The 17,831-nt window shown below is 29.9% G+C and overlaps 2 protein-coding genes across 3 annotated transcripts in view; one reads left to right on the top strand and one right to left on the bottom strand.

Annotated features, from left to right (window-relative positions):
* Positions 1-14,733, top strand: part of LOC118735698 (cytohesin-1) — a 146,529-nt gene extending 131,796 nt beyond the window's left edge. Inside the window, exons 7-8 of one of the 2 annotated variants that reach the window (XM_036465617.1) lie at positions 9,276-9,314; positions 14,647-14,733. In XM_036465617.1, coding sequence (XP_036321510.1) covers positions 9,276-9,285 — 10 coding nt within the window. In that variant the 3' untranslated portion in view covers positions 9,286-9,314; positions 14,647-14,733. The remainder of the gene's footprint in view (positions 1-9,275; positions 9,315-14,646) is intronic. The other variant, XM_036465616.1, reaches the window with a different exon arrangement.
* The window catches only part of LOC118735696 (semaphorin-1A), a 620,249-nt gene that overhangs the window by 3,181 nt on the left and 599,237 nt on the right, over positions 1-17,831 (bottom strand). Inside the window, 4 exon segments of the mRNA XM_036465613.1 lie at positions 1,684-1,753; positions 12,730-12,783; positions 14,674-14,920; positions 15,932-16,139. Of these exon segments, the coding sequence (XP_036321506.1) occupies positions 1,684-1,753; positions 12,730-12,783; positions 14,674-14,920; positions 15,932-16,139 (579 nt within the window).

Here is a 17,831-nt window from a genome sequence, read left to right as displayed (position 1 = left end):
CACCGGGCGAGAGGGTTTGCGAATGTTTTGTTGCCCCACAAATGCGAGCTCTGTGACCGAGTTGTGGTAAACCGAAGGTTGAGAAATTGTTACCGCTGGATCTGAAGTATTTGTCTTAGGCATAATTTTTGAAAGGTTACCTTTAGTTAACAAATGCATATGCAGAACAGAGCAAAAAAGTTTCAACGATTTTAGCAACATGATTCGTTGTTTCTTTTTATTGTTAAACAAATATTTTATATATAATGTGATACATACAGTCAGCGTCAAAAATATGAATACCCTAACGATTTTCTTTATTTATATTTTCCATACCAATTTTTGTAAATTTTTTCAAATAAAAATATAGTTTATTCTACAGCGAAAAACTCGGCGAAAATTCGAGAAATACCAAAAAAATTTCATAAAAATTTTTATCTTTTCAATTGGATTTCTTAGAGAAAGTTTTGTAGCCCATTAAATTTTAGTGGACAAGATGGAAGTTTCAAGTCTTTAAAAGTTGCCGTTAAATTTTGAGATTTTTTTTTGTCGCGGGTGTTGCGCATTTTCATCCATATAAAAATAGGTTTTGTTCATGCGTTATGTGGTAGAAAATGCGAAACAACCTCGAAAAAAAATTCTCAAAAATATACGGTAATTTTTAGAGAATTGAAACTTGTACCTAATCATACTAAAATTTAATAGGCTACAAAACTGCATACTAAAGAAATCGAATTGAAAAGTTGAAAACTTTGATGAAAATTTTGTGGTATTTCTTGCATTTTCCCGAGTTATATATGAAAGACTATCTTTTTATAAGAAAATATAAAAAAATTGGTATGGAAATTATAAATAAAAAAAAAAATGGCCAAAACGTCATGGTATTCATATTTTTGACGCTGACTGTATGTATGCAGTTAGTATGACGATTATTGGTTTTTATACGAGTATTATTCCCTCTTCAAATGACACGTTTATCCAATTCTAAAAGGTTGTGGGTTACAGTTAACAGTAAACTTTACGATACAAGCATGTTGCAACCAGCACTACTCCATTCGTTTGGGTATGAAGCCATATTTAAATTATACGATTAAAATTACAAAGCATTTCATGCTCGCTGCAACATGCAAATCGAATAGCGGAGGAAGGGTATATTAACTACGCTACTTATGAATTTAATTCCAATAAATATTCTCGCAGCTTTTCATAGGCGACAAGCGACATTTTGTTTAAAGGATTTTACTAGTCACAGCATGAGAAAATATCACGGAAATCATATTTAAATACGAATGGAAAAATAAAATTTTTACGCAATTCTACCAAACCGAAATATATGTAAATGGAAAGGTATTGCGTATTTGACTGTCTGTGTGGTTGGTTCCGTGCAAATTATTGTTGTTTGTATTTGGTGATAATGAAGATGATAGCAGTGTAATAGTAGTTAGTTAGTAATATGTAGTAATAAATGAAGTGAAAATGCGAATGCATTACTTATGTAACTTCGGGCAAGTAATGTTTTAATTTAAACTGAGAATTCTTCAATAACTTGTGATTTTTAAGTGACATAGTTTTAACACTAAATACTTAAGTAATTAGTAATTAGTAGTTGCATAGCATCTGTAACGTATTGTATACAAGTTTTTAAGGAAATTTAACAAGAATTATGAATAGGTACTATTTAAAGCGGTTTTTTTGAGAACTTACCAATACCATGACGGGGCGGCTGCCTTCTTAAACGACCAAGACTTCTGTTACGTGTATTTGTGTTTACAGCCTGGGTGGGGGGGGGGCGGTAAAAATTTGATTTGAAATTTTAAAAGAAAAAAGTTTCTTTTGTTGTATTTAACATGTTTTCAACTATTTTGTTGAGCGAGTGAAAATGTGTGAAGGTGTTTATGTAAATATGTGTGTGTTTGTTTATTTGGCAATGCAAAGTATTTCACTATTGATGTATGTAAATCGATTACGCAAATGCAAACGTTGAAGTTGCTGAGTATTTCTAATTATAAGTGCAAACTACTTACGAACTAGAAATTTATTCGATAACTTTTTTTTTTGTAGTGTAGTAGAAACTTTAGAGTGGTTTTAACTTTGGTTTCCTTACATACATATATATGGGCCTGGCTGCCTCAACGTTATGACCTTATTTTTGGTCGATGTTAGCATATGTGCAAGAATATGCCTTTGACGAAAAAATGTGTAAAATAATCAAAACTTATGTGTCATTCCATACAAAATTATCACATCAATATTTTTTTAAGTCTGAAATATTTTTTTTTTTGTATTCTTTATCGTTTATTAACTGCGAAAAATTCTACTTTGTGAGTTCTTCCCTATTTTATATTCCATTCTCAAATTTTTAAAGAGTCTTTCGTAAAGTTTGACAACTATTTAGATTGCAAGAAGCAATCGATTACCTAACTGATATTCTCCGACAAATAGTTGGCACTGCAAAAAATTCCAAAAAAGTACTTCTTTGTGAATTCAAAATTTCGGAAATTATTTCGAGATTTTCGAATGTTGAAATAAAAAAATTGGTGTCTTCTTTTTTCGCTATTTCACACAAAAAAAAAAATATTAAGCTGTAAATTTTGTATGGAATCACCCATATATAGTAGGCTAGTCCTAAAAATATCAATATCTGAATTTTTTTTTGGACCACCTATTCTACGAGTAAAATACATAAAACCAGCCTCGAAATTTTCCAAGTTGTTTAATTACTCTAAGAGGTCGCTACATGGGTTTGAAAACATTTGACATACACTGACTCAAGCAAGTGATCACGTGTTGATTAATTTTTCTTTTTAATTTTTATGTTTATCGAGTTATTTTTACTTTTTTGCTATTTTTCATAAAAATATTGTCCAAGCTTTTTAACCAAACCATATAAATCACAGAATCAAATGTTATACAGAATTCAGAAAAATTCAAAAAATTTTCATCACAAATTCAACTTTTTAATCTGAATATTTAGAACATTTTTGGGTATGCAATTTTATATCCCATAGCATTTTAGTCCAGTGAAGTGCAAGCTCTAACGAGCCAAAAAATCGCGTTGATTTTGAATGTTTTTTTTTTTGGTGATGGCTTTTGCGTTGGTTTTTTAGATAACAAGAGCAATTAACAAAAACTAGCGTTGATTTTTTGACATTTTGCAGCGAACGATTTACCGCATTTGATTTCGTAAGAAATTCATGCATACGTGGAAAACAGAGCGAAAATCCGTCACCATAAAAAAAGTATTAAAAATCAGCGCGATTTTTTTAGTCGCTTGAAACTTGCACTCTCTAATGATCTAAAGGCCGTGTCACACGATTGGTACATTTGTACACATTCGAAAACTTTTTGTATTGGCTATGGGTACAAAATATAAAAATTGGGATGACATTTTTTTTTTTTGCAGTCACACCATCTGTACAAGACAGTAAGCTTCTATTAAAAAATTTGTAAACATTTGTAATTGGGAAAATTTGTATAAATGCCGAATCGTGTGACTCTGCCTTAAAGATTTCAAATTTAAAAGGAAAAAATTTTGAAAAGAATAAGGTTTGAGACTGTAATTTATATGAACATAGTTAAAGCTCTGACAATACTTTTATAGTAACTTTATTTTGCTATCACAGAAAAAATTAAAATAAGGCGCTTTGGGCCCAGGAAGTTCATACGAATTCTCCTTTTTATTTTATATTTATAAAAAACTGCAGATACTCGCAGTTCCTTGACAGTGGGACAACTCCTGATAAACTATGCAATCGCAGCACAAAACTTTTAAAGAAACTTGGAGGGATTTCAACAAAATAATGATGGTATAACCAGTGCTCGGACTTTTACCACATTGCATCTACCACACATTTGAGTAGTTTCATTTTGATATGTTTGAAGAACATAGAATGAAATGACTGACCCAGTAAACAAAGAAGCCAAAAAAAAAAATGTTTTTTTTTGAAATTTTGTTGCCCATCTGTCTGCTTAGTAATTAACAGCCATCAGAGGACAACGCCCTTCTGGAATTCAGTTTAATTGCGAGCTTGGAAATTCACTTATAGACTGGACTGTGTAGTTTCACCTTTTCTCTGTTAACTGAAGCTCCCCATTCTGAAAATTTGTTTCATTTAGAATCATGTATAGTTATAGCTGAATAGATTACACTGGATCACAAATTTGTGTTTTTTGTTCGCTCGTTGATTCCAAAAATTTAGTTTTCGAAATATTTTAAATTTACCCTAAATCAGCTTAAAAAAGTGGTTCCCTCTCATCACGTACATATATTATTAAAGCTAACGAAATTCTCTATAAACCTATATACAGTGACTCAAACAAATGACCACGTTTAGATTTTCTTCAAATATTCGTAATGTTTTTCGAGATAAATTTTTTTGTTATTTTTAAATAAAAATATCGTCTAAGCTTTAACCAAAACCGTGTAAATCACAATTTCAAACTTTATACAAAATCTAGGAAAATTCAACACATTTTCATCAAAATTTAAACTTTTTATTCTGAATTTTTAGAAAATTTTTGCACAGTATGCAGTTTAGAAAAGTATGCAGTTTTATAGCCCAGACAATTTTAGTCTAATAAAGTGCAAGTTTCAAACGGCTAAAAAATAGAGTTGATTTTTGAGAATTTTTTTTTGGTGACGGATTTTTGCACTTTATTTCATATAAGTATGAATTTCTTATGAAATAAAATGCAGTAGACCGTCAGCAACAAAATTTCAAAATATCAACGCAAATTTTTGTAAATTGCGCTTTTTATATTAAAAAAACCCGAAAAAGTAGCCTCCAAAAAAAATTCTCAAAAATCAACGCGATTTTTTAGTCGTTTAAAACCTGCACTTCGTTAGACTCAAATTGTTTGGGCTATAAAACTGCATACTTTTCTAAACTGCATACTTTGCAAAAATTTTCTAAAAATTCAGAATAAAAAGTTGAAATTTTATGAAAATTTGTTGAATTTTCCTAGATTTTGTATAAAGTTTGAAATTGTGATTTACACGGTTTTAGTTAAAGCTTAGACGATATTTTTATATAAAAATAACAAAAAAATTATCTCGAATAACATTACGAATATTTGAAGAAGGTCATTTGTTTGAGTCACTGTATATCACTGTTCGATTGGCCTGATGATTTCGGAGAAATTAATAAATCGTTCCAGATTTTATTATTTCATTTTTTATGAAAAAATTAAAAAAGTTCAAGCTTTAGCTGAGAAAATATATTAATTTTTTTTATTTGTGTTAAACTTGTTACAAAAAAATTAAGCTACTAATGAAGAAAATCGATCTATAGACAAACAATCAATTAGATTTTAAGAATCAGCGAACAATTCTTCTACATAGGCATTGGGTGGTGACATCTAGTGTGCTTTTTTGCATCAAAAAAAGCTCAAAAAAAAAACTATTCGCCCGTTCGAGGTTTTGACATTAAGGCCCTTATTATGAGCTGCATTCGATTTTCGATCTTCGCTGGCTATCGAAGATCGAAGATCGAAAGTGAAATTCGTATTATGAGCTATGCAAGCGTGTCGAAATTTTCGTTGAGTATCGAATTTTCTGTCGAACAGAATTTTGCTTTCGATGGTGTAGCGAAGTGTTAGAAAATTGTGGAAAATGTATGATTTTGTATATGTTTTCTTACATTTTGGCGGCTAGACATTAATTTTAAACAATTTTTATTAATTTCATGCAGTTCTAACATCTTGAATACTAAACACAAGCTCGAAAGGCTGGTTTTACTTGTGAAAGAAAATCCCAATACTCTGTTGGCACGATCTCTGAGAACAAAATCGTAGCGCTGTTGATAGTTTTAAAATATTTTAAATAAATTTGGCTCACAAACGCCTCTTTAGATGGTCGGAACTTTTTAATGAATCTGTAGACAAATTTCTTAAATATATTTTATATCAAAATATATTCGAAAGACTAACAAACTTAAACTCTCTTAAACATTTGCTACTCCTGGCCAGTTTACTTAGCTCTCATCCTCTGACGAATCGTTGAACCAGAACTCGTTGTACTCATTTTACCACGTTTTTATAAACTTGCTTTCTTTTTTACTTCATTTTAATTAGAACAAATTTACATAAATATGTATAAGCACAATATTTAGTTTGCTCGATTTGTAAACAAAGCTTCTCAGCGGTGAAAAATATACTATTGTGAACAACCTAAACGAGCGAAATTCACAATAGCGCTATTCTTCATCGAATGAGCGCCATAATACCAAATGAAAATTCGTTCGCTCAGCACTTTCGACCACAGTCGAAAATCGAATGCAACTCATAATAGGGGCCTAAGACTCTTATTTACCACATTTACGTCGGTCGCCGATGATAGTTTTTTTGAGCAACGATTAGCAGGGTCGTATCCAATTAACTCTTGAAATAACTATATAGGAATATTTTCTGACTAAGCACAGCAGAGGGACTCTTTTTTTAAAAGCTTATCAATAGATTTCCCTCACAGGCACTGAACGTTTATTATCTTATTATTGATATTTTATATTGAAAGGTTCTCTTTTTTGTTTTATATTATTATTATTTTTAGCCTGTAAAAGAATTAACAACTTTCTCTAAGCATCCATTTTTTCAGTGCATAAAAACTCGCATATTTCAATACTTATTTCAGTGTGCATTTACGATCTATTATTTTCGCCTCTATCATCTATAAAATTGTATTTTAAAATATTGCAACTATGATTCTATAATATTTTAATTCAATAATAGTGTGAAAATTTTCAACAAAGCATTCAACATTAACTAAAGTAAAAAACGACTACAAGTGAGAGCACATACAAACATATGCACCGAGATATGCATTTGGGAATATAGTATTTTGGCAGAGAAGTTCAAGGATTACTCAGGGAAAGCCAATTAAATAAATTAAGTAAATTTTGTATTTTTCTTTTAGTTACTTATTTAGTTATGTATGCGGAAATGGCTGATTGTGAGGATTAGGAAGCTCTACATACATACATACTCGTATGCAGTATGCGTGTTTTTTTTTCTCTTTTTTTCTTACGATTCAGTTATGCATTCTTCTAATCATTCATTTGCTTGCACTACTGTGATAGATATGTACGATGGCAAAAATATCCATGAACAACAACGACAACCAACAATACGGACTGAATATGAAGTAGTAAGGAGTGTTGATGTTGATGCAGAGTGCAGAGTTGGGCGATGGGGTTGGCTGACTACATATTCAACTGGACTGATTTTGGCAACCGAATGCCATATTGCGTACGCACACATGTACTACTTGTACGTATGTACATATATATACATATATCTTTCTTTTGTGTAATTTTTGTAGATTTTAAAGATTGTAGATTTTGACTGGTCATTGGCTAGTTTTTGATTATATGTATGTATGTATGTGGTAATATTTGTGGTTTTTTTTTCCTTTTTATGCTGCATAGAATAAATTTCATTCCTCTATTTTTTAAGAATTATTTATTTTTTTGTGTTAATATATTTTGCAAAATATGATAACAGCATTCGCTAGTGATTAACGAAAATTGTGAAAAAAGTGTTATGGCATTGCTAAATTTTCTAAAACTAAGGTATAATGTGAATGAAGATGAGTGCTTTGTTTCTATTTTTTTTTTTTTTGAATAAAGTGGTGTGGGTATTTTTTTCTATCGGTGCTTAAATAATTTTTCGAATATGAAAAACTTTGATTGATAATGCAGAAATGGTAAAACTAGAATATAACGAAGCTGACTAGTACGAAAATTTTCAAAGTTTTTTCATAACTTATTATTTACATAAATTTTACTTAGAGCTCGAACTGTTAATCCTCAGGCTAATTATGCTAAAAAACTTTTACAAAATATTTTTGTGATCTTTTACCCTTCACGTTGCATTAATAAAAACTCAAACTTTGATACAAAATATGCCTAAACAATGTGGTAAATCTTTTTTAAAGCTAATTTTTCAAATTTAATTTTTTTGTGTAGTTACAATAAAATTTAAATTCAATAAAATTTTTGAAAATTTAAATTCAATTTAAAAGTTTTAAAAATTTATGTGTTTTTTTTTTTTAATTTATGTAAAACTTGAAGGTGTAACGTGGCAATTGTTTTATATTTTCAAAAATTAAATTTTAAGTTTCGTTAAAATTTCAAATGTTTGTTTTAATTCCTCAAAATTTAAATGACATTTTAAAGAGTAATGACAATTTTTTTTAATTATTATCTTTTAATTCAAATATTTTTTGTTTTAAATATATGTACATGCATAAGATTTTTAAAATTTAATTTAGTTTTAAAATTTGTTTGTTTTAACTCTGAAATTTGCGTTCATTGAAAGTTTTGAAAATTTAAATTCTATATGAAAGTTTTGAAAATTTTTACATACGTATCTGCTTGAAGGGCGTTTTTGTTTTTATAATTTCAAAAATTAAATTTTATTTTAGTTCTTTATGATTTGTTGAAAATTTAAATTTATGACCAACTATCTGAAAAAATAACACAATTTTTTTTTGAAAATTAAAATTCAATTTAAAAGTTTTGAAAATTTATGAAATTTATTTGATATTTATATACAACTTGAAGGAGTAATATGCTTTTTTTTAATAATTTCAAAATTTTTATTTTACAATTTTAGTTATTTATAATTTTGAAAATTTAAATTGAATTGTAAAATTTGTACAATTTATGGCAAATTTTGGAGCATGTTTTTTTTTAAGTAATTGCAATTTAATATGACGAAAATTTTTAAAAGCTCCTCTGTTGACTCGTAAAATGTGAATTAAATTAAAAATTTATGAAAACTTTCAAGTTTACTTAATACAATTTAAAATGATGTATGTTTTAAAAGCTCCCATTTTGACTTAGTAAAATGTAAACTAAATTTAAAATTTTTGAAAACTTTAAAGCTTTTCTGTTTTTATTTTTAACCATGAATGTATATATTTATTAAAAAAATGGCTTTTTGAAGCCCGCCGACGTTTTTGTTGTTTGTCTTTAGCTGTTCGAAATTTAACAAAATCAAGATTTTAGATTTATAAATCTACGCTTTTTTCAAAAATAAGCATTCTTAAGAAAATGATTTTAGTTAAAATTCCTTTTTACTTTTGTGAAATTTTTAAGAAAGCAAAGTTTGAAGTGGTAGTTTTTTTCTATATTTTATAAACTTCGATTTTATTTTTTTTTTTACAAAAAATTGTTTGGCTTCGATTATTTAAATTCATTAAAATTCATTAAAAAAATTTGAAAAACTTAAATTTTTTTTATTTTTTTTTAATTTCTCTTATAAGCTTAGTTTCACAAAGTTTTTTTTTTTAATTACAGATTACTTTAGCAGCAGCAGCTGACAAATTTGAGAAGAAGGTACGCATCTATTTATTTTTCATTTTCAAATTAGTTTCACCCTCTAAAAAATTTATTTTTACCTAGTTATTACACAAAACTTAAATGTCTTAATAACGTAAGCAATAGATAAAACTCAATCCATAACTTTATTTACATTTTTTTGATACAGCGAGAAGGGTAAAAAGTTTCGACATTTGCCGAAAACAATCCTGTTTTTTCATTTATTTAGCTAACTTCTTTCCTTGTTTCCCTATTGCATTTTGTTTCATTTGACCTTAAGAGTAGCAAAGCTAGGCTTAAATAAAAGTATTTACCATATTTTGGGTAATTAATCCCTGACTGGTATCAGCCGCCCCACTCCCGTCTCAAAGGTAAACCTAATGGAGAAAGGGAAGAAGAGAGAAAAGATAGATAGAATTTTGTTTTGTTTTTGTATGATTTGTAGGGTGTTTGATTTTTTTTCCGAGTGTATCGAGTGTGAACAAATATTGTTTCGTCAAAAATGTAGTGAGAATGTAGTAGAAAGAAAGATAGAGAGAAGAACAGAATTATAGTAGAAGAAGAGCGTTAACGCAAGAATCATTTGAATTACAATTTAACTACGAAATCGAAAATAAACTTTTTATTATTATTGCAGCCAAATTGAAAAGAATTTAAGCCGAGAGTCATATGATTGGTGTATTTGCTTTTTTTTTCTTTGCTTAACCAATAATTTACGGGTATTTATGACAATTTATGAATGATTGGGTTTGTAAATTTACACATTTTTGATGAGCTAGACGGTACAGAAGAAAAACTATGTAATGAGTCCCCTTTTAAATGGAATTAATGTAGTTGATCTTACACATACTATAATTTAAGCCTATACGCTCAGTTATGCAAGCTTAATTTTACTTTGACTTAAGCAATGCCACATAATGATTATATTCAATGAACTTTGTGTATGTATAAGTGTTTAGAGGTTAGCCAACTAATAGTTAGTCATAACTTTACTTTAAAGCTTGAATTTTGATTTTTAAATATAAGAGATATTCGTTTGAATAATGAGCGCGTTAGAGAGGGAGAAATAGGAGCGGAGAAATATGTGCAATTGTTGTTGGGGAACATATCGACATACATAGATACATACGTTTCAAAAGCGAAGTTTGTATATGCAATGGCAACATTAAATTTGCATAACTGAGCCTTAAGCTTACACTTCATTTTCGTACTGACGAAAATGATTTACAGAAAAGTATAGTTATTTACAAATTTCGATGTTTAATGAGTTTGTCTTATACGCATACTTTGTTATGTACAGAACTTAAAACTTATTTAAATTTATTTTTCTTATTACATATAATTATTTATTAATTAGAAACTTATTGTAGTTGTAAATATTTGTTCAAATAGAAATATAATAAAAAAAAAATTATTCTGTTTGAGGAAGTGAAACTAAAGCTCGAGCGTTTAAACTAAGATTAAACCACAGTCAGATTTGAGCGTGCACTGAAAAATCGGCCCTAAGTCAGTGGTAGTAACTCGTATATGTACATAGCATAGCAGCAAAACTCTCGCGAGTTGTTTTTAGTGTCACTCCCTTCTTCCGGCAGAAAAAAAAAACGCTAAAGCATCCTGCTTGCATTTATTTCCATTAATGGAGTTCCAGAAACAAGTACAATAAAAAATTAATCAAGTATTTGAACAATTTTAGCCTTAAAACGTTTATTTAGGCGAAAATAAAATTTGTTTCGTTCACCCTCGAAAAAATCGTAATGGATTTTTTTTTTTTAATAACTTTGGGAAGTTTTCAAATAGAAAGTTCATATTAAGGGCAATGATAGTTGGCATCAAATACAGCATATTTGTGTAGTTTCAAGAGTGTGCCACCAAAAAAAAAAACAAATTTTGTAACTTTAGAAATTCAACGATTTTTTAAGTTTAAGCTACTTCAAAATATCAACATTAAACGGTGAAAATGTCCTTCTCGCCAAAACGAACAAATCTAGAGTGATAAAACTAGCGTGCCACCAAATGCAAAAAAAAATTATACTGATTATGAGATGACGATGATTTGCGAAACAAAAATTCCAATTTTACAATTTTTTAGTGGCACGCTCGAAATTCGTTCTTAATGTACATGACGAACTTAATACAAATCTGCGTGAAGAATTTTGTAGAAAAATATTCCGTGTCAATATTTAATTACTTTTAAATAATATGACTTTTAATTTAAGGCGTGCGAGTAAACGTTTTAGCTGACACTGTATGTAATTTTGATACATCAAGGAGCGTAACACCTCCCATACAAACTGAACTTTTCATACTGATTATCTCTAGAAAATACACAAAATGTGTTTGATGTTACACTCAACCCTGGAAAGGGAACGTTTCTGCATTCTAGTCCTTGCTTAGCTAACGCATTTCATAATATTGTCGTTTTGCGCAACCATTATTTCCAGGACTACCACCTTCCCTGACAAAGCTTCAAAGGGAGAGTCTTGTCGTGTTGATTACGTGGTGGCACATACTCTCAACCAACACCGTCCTCATGCGCTGAAATACTTGGTTAATTATTTTATTCAATCGAAACAGAGAAAGGACTCCCCAATCTTGGGTACGCCTGCTAACTGTCCTCCGAATTACAACACCTCTAGCTCCGAACTCGCCACCCTGTTGGTGAACAGTTGCTGCATGAGAACAACTGGCGACTTGTCTAACCGGGGAGCTGCCATGTCTAAGGTAATTGCGTCTAAGGTAAATAAAGCAATACTTCAAAAAAATTTAGAATTCGTATAAAAATATTACCATCTATGTAGCCTATTTATATAAATCAATAAGCCAATGAATACCTCATTTTAATATTAAGTTAACTTATAGCTAAAATAAATGGAAGGATTTGTTCGTGTTGAAGCGTGCAGCTAAAATTAGAATGATAAGTAAACGAAAAAAAAAAAGATCCAAAGAGAATTATAAGTAAACAATTGTGTATGCAACATTTAAAGCGGTCACTACTTAGTTTTTGATAATTATTAGTTTATTATACATAGATTGGTTGGTAGCATTAAAACTAAAGTTTTTTTTTGTTAGTATTTTAGTAGTCATTCACAAACATAAACATACATACATAAATAAACGAACATACATACTTTACATCGCTATATACATTTATTTACTACTTTGGGGAAAAGTTACACAGTTTGTTAATTTTTTTTTTGAATTTTCAAGGATCATCTATACGTTTAATAAAAAAAAAAAAAAAATACACCAATCGTAGACGACTGAGAAAGTGAGCAAGCGTACGTACAAGTTCACCTACTAAACATTCAATTTAAATTCAAATGAGTTTTAATCATATTTTGTTATAGCAAATTTGCCGTGAAACATCAATAGATATGTCAATACAAGTACATAAGGCTTATGACATTTTTCAAATCATCAAAAAAAAACTTACCTTCTTGACGCTGCGAGTTGTCGAAAAGCCATCGCCCCGACGATAATTATCACCCTGAATAATAGATGAATTTATTTTGTATTTTATAAGGAAAAAATACGACTTTATTTTTTGTTAATATAAATACATGTATATGTTTATAGGAGCACAGTGGCGGTCATAAAAATTAGGATACACAAAACTATTTAGAAAATGAAATATTTACGCTATTTTTACGTTCAAATATTTTGGAAAAAAAAAATCGTTTTTGCTTGAGAAAATTCATTTAAAAATAATGCGCTTAGTTTGTGTTTTTTCAAATATTGCACATTTTCCTGGCTTTTTTTTTTATTTTTTTTTTTGTGGAAATACAGTGGCGGACATAAAAATTACTACCGCCCAAAAAATGTTTTATGCAAAATTAATGTCATCTGCTTTTTAGCTATTTCCATTTACAAATGTATTTAGTGAAAAATTGCAAATTTTTTTGAAGTCCTAATCGTATTTGTCATGATAAAAATCATAGTAAGGTAGAACCGTTCTCTCAATTCGTCGGCCATGATTTTTTTTTGAAGTTTTGCGGCATTTAGAAAAAACTAAATTGTTCAAAATTGTTGTTGCTTGAAATTGAAAATGTAAATGTGTGTGTGATTTTGTGAGTAAATTTTAAAATTAAACGTCAAGCGTTTACTTCGTTCTTTTCGCCTTTTTGCAATATTTTAGTATTTTGTATATGTATGTTTTTTGAAATGTTATGAGAGATTTTTAAATTTTCTCAAGTCCAAATCTCATTTATTTGAGAAAATTAATTTAAAAAAAACTATGAGTTTGGTTTGTTCTTCTCCCCTTATTACAGAGATAATATATTATTCTTGCATTTTTTTTTAGCTTTTTGTATACCTACAGTAGCGATCAACAAAGCTACGCCAAAAAAAAATTTTTGTATGAAAAATTAAATGGCTATGTCTTTTAGCTCTTTCTATTTCAAAATTTTGTGTAAAATTTCTAGAACTTTTTATAATCCGAGTTGTTTGCAAAAAGTGTTTCTTATAAAAAATGCAACATTATTGCTTCGCTCTTTGTTTCTTTTTTCAAAGTTTGTGATTTTTCCTTCAATATTTATTTTTTATGCGTACAATGGCGGTCATAAAAATGGAGTGCCTAGCACTTTAAGCTCTTTCTATTTTCAAATACTTTAAATAATTTCTAGAACTTCTTATAGCCCAAGTCAGGGTTTGGAAAAACTATTTCTTGTAAAAAAAGCAACATTATTGGCCTGCTTTCCTTTTCCTAATTTCAAGGTTTGTGATTTTTTCTTGAAATTGTTTTATTTTTATGAGAAGAGTGGTGATCATACAAATTGCGACCGCCCAAAAATTTCTTTAGTAAAAATTTAAATTTTATTTTGACTAGCATATTTTTCTTTCAGATATTAAAATAAATTTTCCATAAGAAATTCAGAAATTACTTTTCTCTAAAAAAATTAATTTATTCGACTTAATTATTTTGAAACATCGTGCAGTGGTTTTATATTTTTTTTGTTTTATAAAGAAAGCACCAAAAGTTTAATTTAATAGAGCAAAATTTAGAACATAAATTTTTATAGGCTCGCACATGGTTTCAAAGTGGTGTATGTAGTTGATTTTAATTATAAGCCGCAATATTTTGAAGATAAAGCTTAAAAAAAAGAGGTGACGAAATTTGATTTAAAAACCTTTTCTGTGCCTCATAGCGCCGATGCGGTTTGACCAACTACATACATACATATATACATGTGTATGCATTCATATGCATACGCAATGTGACACTTCCCAACTAGATTAAAAATAGCTAAATAAAAGTTAAAATTCATAGGTTTCCTAATTTTTGTGCCCACCACTGTGGATGTGTATATTTTTTCTATTTAAAAGTTAATTTAATTTTTTTTTTTTAAGCTAGATATGCCATCATCCAACGAACACTTACCATCACCTGATGCGATCGCAGCGTGCCAAAATTGTCGCGACCGCGATATGTCTGTTGAGTATTATAGCCATCAGGCTGGAACTGGAAGAGCGTTTCTGAGTTGGGTCCATGATGATGCATGGGCTTACGTAGCGTATTTTTCGGCGAGTGTTGGATTTTATTTTGTGGTGGCGGCTGTGGCAACAGCACCGGTTCGGCGTACGTCACCTCCTCCACTTGAGGTAGCAGCTTGGGCTCGGCTTGAATGCTGAGCAAAGAAGGTAAAACGGAAAGAAGGTTAATATACTTACATACATATATGTACATCGGTACATTAGACCGCACCACCTTACAATTAAGCAAAAAAAAAGTCTCTTTTCATATGACCCTAATGTCAGTAAATTAAAGCTAGCCAAAAATTATTAAACTGCTGGGAAAGAAGTGTTTTGATGAATTTAAATTATTTAATAATTAAAAAAGCTCGGTAAAAAAATTCCAAACTGCATTGCAAAAAAAAAAGTAGACTTTAGGGTGAACGGCGGACTTATTTTTGTTTGCTGGTAAGGTGGGACGGTCTAATGCATATACAGTCACCCCCAGAAGTATTCATAACTTAGTTTTTTTTATAGTATTCAAAATGTTTTCCATCATAAATCTTTTTCGTAAATTTTTATTTTTACAACTCATTCAAACTTTGTTCAAAATTCACTAGAATTAATCAAACTTCAAAAAATTTTCATCAAATTTTCAAACATTTTAGTCGGAGTTTTTAGAAAATTTACAGTTATATAAAGTGCCGGTGTAATAAAGAGCGAAATTCAAGAAGCTAAAAATTACCGTTGATTTCTTAGATTTAGAATCTATTTATATATGGAAGAAAATTCGCTACAGCTTCCACAAAAGACATGTAAAAAATCAACGGTACAACTTTTGCTTGCATTTTTTTACTTTTTTTTTTTTAGTACAGTAGTGGACATAAAAATTACTACCGTTTAAAATAATTACAGTTCTTTACAAAAAATTCTGATTAAAAAGTTTGAAATTTTGATGCAAATTTTTGGAAGTTTTATTATTTTTAGTAAATTTTGTACAAAGTTTGCAAGATTGATTTATATGGTTTTCGTTATAGAATGAGCTATATTTTAAATGAAAATTAACGAAAAATATGTATACTGTGAAAAAACTAAATTACGAATATTACTGTGAGTTACTGTACTTATATTTAGTTAAAAATAGCTTTGTTTTAATAGAGTTCTACAAGCAACTGTCAGCAAATTACCGATTAATATTTTGACGCTGTTCAAAGTACTCATACTCCGTATCGGGATATGGCAGATTGTCATCCTCATCTTTATGACAGCGACGGCCACAGAAGTAGCCTGTAAAGAAGCCCACTAGAAGGGAGAAAATTGAGCCAGCTAAGACGGCCATAACCAGCGTTTCGACGGTATACTGCGCATTGATAATATCTGCTGAAATTTGTGGACCTTTTTTAGTAGTTTCAAATTTTGCAAAAGTGATAACATTTCATAGTTTGTTTTTTTTTTTTGGCGGTAGATATTGTGTAATAACATATTTTTCGTTGATACATTTGTGGTAGAATTAAACGATTTTTTTTTGTGTGTATGTTCATGTTCGGCAACGCAAGTGTTTTTTTTTTTAAATGTTGTTTTGTTTTTAATGTTGTGTTGGGCGTACAAAATCAAAAATACCAATACCAACACCAACATCAACATCAACAGAGCAACAACAGAGTGTATGTAACAGCAACAGCAACATCAACAGCAACGATTATGTTACGCACGACATCATAAATATGTAACATTGAGTTGGATTATGTTTAACGCCAAGATAATATTTGTTTTTATTTTTATTTATTTTTTGTTTTATAAAAAGAAAAGAAAAAAAAGGAGAATAAAGTTAAACGTCAATAATTAAACTGCAAAAGGATATAAAATGTGTGCTTTGGGTTTGGTCTTTTAGAGGAAGGGTAGATACTTATATACATACATACGTAACAGTGTAAGGAAGAAGGCTAATAACAAAATAAATTCGCTTGAAAGTAAAAATCTACTAAATAAGATGCCAGAACCATTAATTAACATGCATATATACGTGTAAATACATTGTAAACGATATCGAGCCCTAACCGCAAAAAAACGTAAACGACATTTTTTCAAAGTTTTTTTTTTCCGAAGCTGAAATTCATCCAAATGCTCTGGGAGCACCTCTGCATTAACAAAAAATATTAAAAAAAAAAATGCCGCTTACTATTTTGGCGATCAGGGCGCGCTGATTACTCAACTCTATAGAATTACTACATAATTCCACAATTTAAAAATATATCTATGCATAAAAAAAGCTGTTTTATTATTTCTTTGAATTAATGTCATCTAACTAATTAGTTAACGGTGATAAAATATGCGCGCAGTTTACGAATGCAACTAAGGTGAGTTTCTTCGCAAGCGATCGATAAGGCGACGACATTTTCTTAAGTTTATTCAAATGCAATAGCAGCGATCTCAGCTTCCTTCCCGTTTGACAAAAAACGCCCATAATCAAGCATCACCTCAAATGTTAAACACAGCAATACCTGATATGCAAGTAAGAGCGCTACCTTGAAATATTTCCCAATAAATTTTACCACTCGTTTGGTGGAGTTTTAGCGAAGTTACTAGGACGTTGCTGCTTACATCTAAGCCACAGGGTGTATTTGCGTTTGTCGTCTTGAGCGCGAAAATCGGTGACTTCTTAAATCGCAAGCTTAAATTTTACAAATGTTTCTAAATAAAAAAGTTAGGTACTATTTGAGGCTTTAGAAAATTTAGATTTTGTTTAGTAAGTCTACAAGGAAGTTACCAGTTAACGGTACAAGAAAAGAGTATTGAAAATAGCGTGAAACATCTCCATTACTCATCCAGATCTGAACCGATTTTATTAGGGATGATGCCAAATGAAATTGCATAGGTCGGCGCAGTGTCCTATAGCTTCCTTTAAAAGAAAAAAAGCCCCGCGTCTATGTAGTTTTCCGACAAAGGGATGCTCGGGTATGGTTTTTCTGAAATAGCAGTTCTGCGTTAGGCTAGAAAACACCACTAAGCGATGCACTTTCCATCGATACCTATATCGCCACAATCGGTCCATATTTGGCCGAGTTATAACGATTTTTATGCCAGATG

This window comes from Rhagoletis pomonella, unplaced genomic scaffold (assembly GCF_013731165.1).
Source record: "Rhagoletis pomonella isolate Grant_MI unplaced genomic scaffold, Rhpom_1.0 Rhpom_scaffold_00003, whole genome shotgun sequence".
Lineage (NCBI taxonomy): Eukaryota > Metazoa > Arthropoda > Insecta > Diptera > Tephritidae > Rhagoletis > Rhagoletis pomonella.
The sequence above is the reverse complement of the archived record's forward strand: the minus strand, read 5'-3'. Positions and strand labels throughout refer to the sequence as shown.